This window comes from Lactuca saligna, chromosome 8 (assembly GCF_052625555.1).
Source record: "Lactuca saligna cultivar CGN05327 chromosome 8, ASM5262555v1, whole genome shotgun sequence".
NCBI classification, from domain to species: Eukaryota; Viridiplantae; Streptophyta; class Magnoliopsida; order Asterales; family Asteraceae; genus Lactuca; species Lactuca saligna.
Window position 1 is genome coordinate 66,945,843 of NC_136424.1, and position 9,358 is coordinate 66,955,200.

The following is a 9,358-nucleotide window of genomic DNA, read 5'->3' on the forward strand; positions in this document are numbered from 1 at the left end:
CTTTCAATGACATGTTTAATCTCGATTATGCCCTTCAAGTTTATGACTGGGATACCAAGGCTCACAAACTAGGTGTGAATAACCATGCATATATACTTGGTACCCTCAATGTCACTATCACCTAATCAATGTGCCGGTTAGCCACACATGCTCCATTGATCTGTAACCCTTTGCCACTCTTTCCAGTCCCAAATTAGTGTGCCGGTTAACCACACACGCTCCACTAACATCTCGGCAAGGTGCAAAGTGAAATTTGATGGAATAGCATCTATTTCACATTTTACCTAAGTAACTAAGATTTTGGGAGTTTATAAAAGTATTTAGTTACTTGTACTACATTATAGTTATAATGGAAGGTTGTGTCATATCTACCCGTTTGGATAACGACCCTCCATTAGTCAAGAGTGCGGTGGGTAAGAGTGGATATCCATTCAATCGTCATTTTATAGGCAATTTCCTTAAAACACCCCTTATAGACCAGCTTCGTAAATGAGGTCTACTGACAGTAAGACTAACTCTTTATTCGTACATATATAATATTAGACTTTTAATTTATATAGTATAATGTAACACCCATAATATTTAAGAAAATTTTAGAATTTTCCAGAACACTTTAATACCATTAAATCATTACATAGTTTGTTATCAAAATAATAATTGTCAGAGTATCCCTGTATCAATTCATAAAAATCACAACAACAGGAGGAGCGGTACGATCAAGCCTTTGCCTTCCCTCGATCACCAGAAGTACCTAAAACAACAAAATGAAACTATAAGCCCGAAAGCTTAGTGAGCTACCCCAAAATACCAACGTCATACCAATATAATCATAACATATAAACAATCCATAATAGCATACATAATGAGCCTTTAACATGACTGGACCGCCTCGCAGGGCTTATAGTCTATTTGGACCGCTCCCGAGCTTTCGGCATGACTGGACCGCCTCGCAGGGCCTACAACCTATCCAGACCGCTCGCCGGGTATGGTGGCCTACAACACAAAGCAGGACCGCCTCAACCCAACCTCCAACCAAACAACATATGCACATAAATATCATACGCTAGCTCATATCATATAACGGTCAAACCGATCTAACAGATCACTAATCATAGCAACATCCCAATAACCGGGATACAAACAGAACCAGTCACTAACATAGCATCATTCTATAACTAGGACACCGACCTAACCAGGTCACTAAGAATAAGCATATCACCATCTAACTACCAGGATGTAATCAATAAACACATAAAAGGGCCGGCCTTGGTGCCTTAGACCCCATTGATATAGTGAGGATAACTCACCTCGTAAGTAGATCAGAAGGTAATGTCAAACTCCTCCAATTGCAGCTCCAACTCCAACACCTATATTCAGCAATGGCCTTTGCTACATTTATCCACTTTATCAAGACACCCTTAGAAGTCAAGTAGTCAACCCATGGTCAAAGTCAAAGTCAATTGTCAAGATCAACAGTCCATGTTGACCTCAACTCGTCAAGTGCCCTCAGCTACTCGTCGAGTTCCTTGTATAACTCGTCCGCTCGCTGAGTCACCAGAGTGACTCGTTGAGTTCCTAAGGCTCATGGTCGAAGCTCCTTGGCCATTCGTCTAGTTTTCCCCCTTTGCAACTTGACAAGTTCATCCATATACAATTGTTGGGAAAACCCTAAACCACTCGCCGAGTCACTCTACTGACTCGTCGAGTCTACGATAATCTTCATCGAACTCGCCGAGTTGTTCATCCAACTCGTCGAGTTCAGGACCACCTTCATATGACTCGCCGAGTCGACCATGCGACTCGTCGAGTCCCTTCAGTTCTTCATCCATACAAATGATTTTTAAGCCATGCAAAGGCTCCATACTGCAGATCTAAGATCTTAGGGCATGTTTATCATGTAAAGTTGCAAACTTTACGTGCATGCAAGATTATAATGGCCCAAAACAAGCTAAAGGAGTAGCTTAAGGTAAGGGAAAGGTTATAGCTTGACAAAGGATGAAACTTTATGACAAAGAGGAGCTAAAGGAGTCCATATCTGAGGTTGCAACCTCAGATCTTGACCCAAATCAAAGATCCATCACACAAAACCCTAAAAGAAAAGTCCCAAACCCATGAATGAAGTGATCTAACTAAAAGAGAGCCAAGGTAACAACTTGTTACCTCCGAAATGATGCCAAGATAGGGAAGAATCCAGATCTACAGCAGCCCCTTTCTCCAAACTTCTTGAACTCTAAGCTCTTTACTCCAAAAATCCTTTTTCCAAGCTAAGAAGCACACAATTATAGGAGGCAAACACGAATTAGGGTTTCTGAACTCAAGGGAGGCAGCAAGTGAGGCTAAGGGGGATAAGGGGTCCTTAAATAGGGTGAAAATCCCAGGAATTAGGGTTTCATCCTCTATGATCCTACTCGTTCAATCCCTTCTTGGACTCGGCGAGTAGGTCACTTAAACACGCCAACCAACCCGCTACTACTAGACGAGCCAGGGCAACCAACTCATCGAGTAGGCCTTGAAATCAAGAGGAAATTCTTATAAGATTAAGACATGTGAATCGGGGTGTTACATATAAGGATATATTTTACACTTTAAAAATACTATGTGGTCTAATTTAATAAAATTACACTTCTAATTTAATTAAACACAAACCATATCATTATGGATTTATTAACTCTCTATTAATTATACACTTGATTAATTTAATAAAACCATAAGGGTGTAATTTAAACTTTTCAACATACTAGGGTTTTAGAATTTAATATTTCAAATTAATACCTTTTAATTAAATTTTAAATTCCAAAACTTGAGGACAAATTTTGAAACCTTTTAGAATATTAGGGTTTAACTAATTAAATTTCAAAAACTAAAACTTTTAAGTTCAAATCTAAACTATAAAACCTAAAGGGTGTAAATTGAAACTTTTCAAACTTACTAGGTCAAATATTGAATCATAATAATCCTATATTGTCTATATTTAACCAAATCCTTTAATTTTGATAAGGGTAAACATACCAATCATGAAAAAAAAATGATTTTAGGCAAGAAAAATGAGTTTGGGTAATTATCCTCATAAAAAACTGCTCAAAAAATCGAAAATACGGGCAACTGCACCCTGGACTCGCCAAGTCCACTGATGGACTCGCCGAGTTCATGCAACTCACCGAGTCAACTGATGGACTCGCCGAGTCGGCTACGCAGACAACAAAAATTCAACTTTTTGATCCTTTGGTAGTTCACTTTTGCATCTATTCAACTAGAAAAAATGACCTAGTCCCTAATATCACTGATGGGTTATGAGCATAACATTAATCCTATGGTGTTCATGCAACTCTAATTGCTTTGATCTAGGTTTTCTAATTTGAACATACAACATTGAATACCAAAGCAACAAACCCTAATGACTAGCATATTAATCCAAAAATCACACATGATTAGGGTTAGAAACATTACCTTGATTGTTATGTAGCAATGAGAATCACATTCCTTCTTGACATTGACTTCTGAAAGCTTAGTGCCCCAAGTGTTGCACCTCTAATGGAGTCACAAACACCACAAGCAACAATATGACGTAAGAGAGGGAGGAGGAGACATAAAATTCGTCCAAGGCACTCTTGAGAAGCATAGGGTCGAATTTTGGGAGCCTTAGGGTTCCTTTTATGGTGAGCTGCTAGGGTTTCAGTCAAAACCCTAATTGGATTGCTTAGCCACCAAGCAGTCCTTTAGATCCTTCCAGAATCAAGGCCCGGATGATTTCTAAGTGGGCTTCCACCTTGAATTTGTCCACCTTATTCCTAAGGGATCTCCAGCCCAAAAAACCAATTATCTTATAACTGCAATTCCAGACCCCTAAGTTTAATTAAACTCTTTTGACCACAAAATTAATTATAAATTAATTTTTGATCAATATTAATTAAACAACATGATTTCTATTTTAATATATTATTCATATAATATATTAATAAACCATAATTAATCCTCTTTCTCCTGAATTCATCCTATTAGTTGCTATAGTAAAGGCAACCCAAAAGGATCATGCTCATAATCGGGTCAATTACATACAAAAATAGTTATGGGCTTAGACACCTAATCCAACATACATTACATTCACTATAGAAAATATTGGATTTTCTTAAGAAACAGACTAGTATTTTCAAAGTACAAAGACAGGTTTTCTATCACTAAAACTTACTTATGAACTCACCAACTTAAATGTTGATACACTTTCAAAATCACTTGTATTCTCATGGAGCCGATAAGACAGGTACACCCACAGTATTTTGAGAAGACGGAGCTTCCAGAGTCACGACTTTTATACTTTTTTTATACCTTTTGATGTCATATACACTATATATTGAACAGATGTAAATACTCTACTTTATCAATGTAATGGTTATGTTTGCTTTGATTCCTATTATACAATTGTTGTGGTACTGTACATGACGTCCTCCACCCCCAAACGTTTCTGCTGTTCTGGTTTGGGGGTGTGACAGATCCATGTCGCCGCTCGACAACATGCAAGCATCTACTTCAAAGGGACAAGTCTCCTCTAAAACCCTAGAAACACTAGTACCAGGTTCCACAATGGAAACTGAAGCCACAACAATAGCCGCCTTATGGCGACCTCCACCCATCATAACAGTGATTTGGTTAAAACCAGGACTGCACTTGTAACATCCTTGAAATTTGTTAAAAATTTAAACTTTTATAACAAACCGAAAATCATCATATTACAAATAATTTTCCAAAAACATGATAATATCAGAGTAATCCCAACATCATGAAACAAAACATGAGGAACTGCACGATCACGCTTTCTCCTTCCTAAGATCCTCTGTGGTACCTGAAACATAATCCAAAATTGTAAGCCCAAAGCCTAATGAGTTCTCCCAAAATACCAATACATAACGAATAACACAAATATGATAACAACATGCAATGGATCCATAACATACAGAATGGATTACCCCTGAGCCAACAACATAAGTATAGCTTGCTCCCTAGGCCCACAGCTTATGTCAGGCTTGCTCCCTGACCTGATCAGTCCTCGGACTGAATATCGCTAATCCCTCAGTATGTGTCTGGCATGCATTTCCCAACCCTCACCACGTATTTGGAATGCTCATGAGCCCTAAGTATGAGTCTGGCATGCCCTTCCTAGCCCTCAGCTTATATCTGGCATGCTCCAGGGTTTGTTGGCTACCGCACAGAGCAGTACAACCTCAACCCAACCCACACAATATGTCAACATATAACAGATAATACCATATACAGATAAACAAACAGTATCACAAGTAGTCCTACAAATCTAACAAACTAGCATGCATATCTAATCCATACTCGACATATCCAAAATATCAAGTTATCAAACCAATGTGTCAGCCTTGGTGCCTTCGACCCAAAAGTACAGTGAGGAAAACTCACCTCACAACCAACATATAACTGATAAGGCCCGAATCTGAATCTTAGCTCAAAACTTAAATGCCTATAATCACCAAGTGACAAATTCCATCAAAACCCAATATTACCTAAAATACCCCTTAAAAGTCAAACTTGGTCAATTGGTCAAAATCCATAAACCCACTGAGTCAACCCATCCGAGTAAAAACAACCGAGTCAACCCATCCAAGTTAACTTGAAAATGGTTGAACCATGCGAGTACGCGAGACGTACTCTGGAGGTACGCTCAACGTAAGCAAGCTTCGCATTGATTGCATTACGGGGACGCTGACCAAGTATGCGGGGTGTACTCCCTTCTACACGGGGCGTACCCTCGCAGAGCCCATGACTTAAGTGCTTAATGACTTAAGCACTTAAGCCCAAACTTCAGATCCATGGTCGAAATGCACTCCATAGTCATAAAGTCTCTAACTTTATGACTTTAGATATGCAAAAGGTCCTTAATACATGATCTTAATCCAAAAAGATCTTCTACAAGAAACATGAAGCCAAATTAGCTAAGGGGACATTAGTTTTATGGCTTAGAATCCTTCTTAGGGTCTGAAAGGACAACCTTAAACGTCCAAAACCAAGCATGCATAAGAATGGGACTTTTGGGACAAAAAGAACACCATAAAGCTATCAAGATGAGATCCAAGCAAACAAAGCATAAATGTAGCAACTTTTTACCTTCTGGAGCTTCCCAAGAAGGTGATGATCCAAGATCCATAAGCTTTCTTTCCCTTCTAAACTCCTTTATGAAAATCTTCCTTCCTTAAACACACAAAGAACACACTTTAAGCTCAAAACACTCTCTTATAGGGTTAGAGTTTGCCAAAAATGACTCAAAGGCTTGGAGGCTGAAAAGATGAGGCTAAATGATCCATAAAGGTGTTTAAATACCCCTCAAACTCTAAAAATTAGGGTTTCACTCGGACATGAGTACGCCCAACGTACTCACATATACGCTTAGCGTACCACTCCTGCTCCCAAAATTACCATTTTGCCACTAGGGCTTCATCTTTACAATACATGGACCAAAATGACATAATGTAAAACCAAAGGAAGGATTTAATAATACCTAAAACTCGGGATGTTACAACTCTCCCCCAATTGAACTAAACTTCGTCATCGAAGTCTCCTGCAGAGAACAAATATGGGTAATGCTCCCGCATCTCAACCTCCGACTCCCAGGTCCACTTAGAGCCCCTCTGATGTTGCCATCGTACCTTTACCAAAGGTACTTCCTTGCTGCACAAAACCATTACCTTCCTCTCCAGAATAGCCATTGGTCTCTCAACATAATTCAGATGCTCATCACCCTGAATATCATCCAAAGACACCACTGTATCCTCATCTAATACGCACTTTCGCAGCTGTGAAACATGGAAAGTGCTATGAATCTGACTAAGCTCCTTAGGAAGATCCAATCTATAGGTGACCTTGCCAACCCTGACAATAATCCAGAATGGCGTAATATATTGAGGTGCTAATTTCCCCTCTTCCTGAAGCGAATCACACATTTCCACGGTGAAACCATCAGTAACACCATGTCGCTGACCTGGAACTCCAACTCGAATCGGCGCCGGTCGGCATAACTCTTTTGCCAACTCTGAGCAGTCTGCAATCTTTGCCTGGTCTTCTGAATCATCTTTGTAGTCTGAAGGACCACCTCGGTCTCCCCCATAACCCTGTGACCAACCTCGTCCCCGGAGATCGGGGTACGACATCTCCGACCATACAACAGCTCAAAAGGCGAAACACCAATACTAAAGTGAAAATTATTGTTGTAGGAGAACTCCGCAAGAGGTAGGTAGGAGTCACATCTCCCACCAAAATCAATGACACAAGCCTGCAACATATAGGGGGATAATTGTGAATGTATATTTTTTTTCAATGGAAGCATAAAAAAAATACAATGACAATATCAACGCCCTTTTAAAAAACACCAAAATAGAGAAATTATGTGGTAATAAATAAAACTAGTAAGTATAAGGACTAAACATGGTTTTTGATCGTAGAGCAAGGCCCAAAAGCAGCAAGTTTGCCATCTATTAAACCTTATCCATACATATACATTCGGTCCGTCACCGCACAACTTCACCGATGGAATCGTGAAGCTGACCCTAATTTTCCCGCCATCGGATATTCCAAATTACGAAATTACAAACCCTAATTTTGTATCTCATGGATTCGTTATCGTTTATGTTTCAAACTGTAGTTGCCTCAAATCTCTATTCAGATCGCCTTTCAAAAATTCAGAGTAGAGGTTGTAGAGCTCTAACAATCGGCGATGCTCCTGTTCGTAATGTTTATGTCACTTCTCAGCTAAACAACCGTTGTCTTATATCTGTTCAAACGCGTGGCGCGTTTTCAAACCCGCAAAGTGATGGACAAGAGGAAGAAGAAGAAGAAGAACCGGAAGGATCAGTTGAAGAAATTACAATTCCAAAAGCTTGGTTGAACTCTTCGAAGGCATTGGAGGTACATTGACCAATACCTTTTTAACTGTTATAATCGGCCGATTCATGTGATCTCTTTGCTATATTTTGTTATATAGATCGCTGGCACAACGTGCATTTCTTTGATATTAAGTCGAATCAGTATCAACGGATACCTATCTATCATATGAAGTTTCAATTTATCATGGGTCACAATGCTTTAGTGACATGAATTTGGTAATTGTGGTTAGAATAACACCCATTGATATAAATACTTTTGCTACAATACATTTACCAGTGAGTGCGGACTTCGGAGATGACAGAGGTCAGTAGCAAAGTAAAGTGATCATGTACTTTGCTTTGAAGTGTTTCCCTTCTGTAGCGTATGACAGAGGCTTATGATGAATCTAAGATGATCCTTTGTTAGAAGGCAAAGGATATTTTGTGGTACGCAACAGAGTCCCTATGTAGGTTTAGGGGTAGCACTTTGATGCAATATCTCGCCCAAGAAATCCCCATCCATTTAAAACTTTGATATGTCAAAACTCAAAACTGAACCTCAAAACACCTGATACAAGTAAATGTGTCCCTGTGCATATTGTTTACAGTTAGTTAATAATAAAGTCTAGTGTAAGGGTTAATGTGTGTGCATATTATGCTGAAAGTTTTTTCAAGTGTATTGCAATTTGCAGGAATCAGAATGGTTACGAGTAAGTCTTCACAAGTGGTTGGATGATGAATATTGTCCAGAGCCAACTAATGTAGACATCAGTAAAGTAGCTGCACGCTCATACTACAACTCTTTAACCGAGAACCAAACTGAACTTGGTGATATACTGCTAAGGATGGCTATGGAGCTGGAAAGCATCTCTTATAAAGAGAGTTTCCATGGAGCCTTCTCCTCAGCAAATGCAGCTGTACACCTCATACTCCAGCGAATACTGCAGCAGGAGGAGCTGAATGCTTAGCCTTTGTTGTTTGTAATTAATAATTCATTTAAGTTTGTTGTGATAATCACCGGTTCTCTTGAAATGGTCTCTTTCTTTCACACATAAGACATTCTATAATATCTTTCCGATCATCCTCCAATGCATAAGGTACAACTAACTCTCCAATGTACACACTTAATATGCAAAAGGCTAACCTCAAACCATCACTCAACTTCCCAATAACTTTAATTCTTGGCTTCACATTTAAACACAACTTTAAAAAAAAATGCCAAATTGGACAAGCTTAGAAGGTAAAAATTTAAAAATGATTTTAAATTTTTTGGGGTATGAAAAACCTAAGCGTTCTTTCTCTATAATGTGACTGAAGTATGTATGTATGTATGAATTTTTTTTTTCTTAAAATTTGTCATATTTGAATAAGTTGTAATTTTTATTGGAACTCAAAACACTATCAACTAGTAATATTCATATAAAAATGTTAGTTATGATTTATATGGGATCACAAACTGTGGTATACATTTAGTATATGGGCAT

The 9,358-nt window shown here is 38.7% G+C and overlaps 1 protein-coding gene across 1 annotated transcript; it reads left to right on the plus strand.

Annotated features, from left to right (window-relative positions):
* Positions 1-7,507: 7,507 nt before the first annotated feature.
* LOC145007995 (plant/protein) lies at positions 7,508-8,963 on the plus strand. Its single transcript, XM_078966607.1, has 2 exons — positions 7,508-7,917; positions 8,567-8,963. The coding sequence occupies exons 1-2, from the start codon at positions 7,621-7,623 to the stop codon at positions 8,840-8,842; spliced, it is 573 nt and encodes a 190-aa protein (XP_078822733.1). The 5' UTR covers positions 7,508-7,620; the 3' UTR covers positions 8,843-8,963.
* Positions 8,964-9,358: the final 395 nt, after the last annotated feature.

What these genes read in the sequence shown, in the direction of transcription:
- LOC145007995 (XM_078966607.1), top strand. Translation starts at nt 7,621, where the DNA reads ATGGATTCGTTATCGTTTATGTTTCAAACTGTAGTTGCCTCAAATCTC. An exon ending in ACTCTTCGAAGGCATTGGAG is followed by an intron (nt 7,918 to 8,566) that starts GTACATTGACCA and finishes TGCAATTTGCAG; the next exon opens with GAATCAGAATGGTTACGAGT.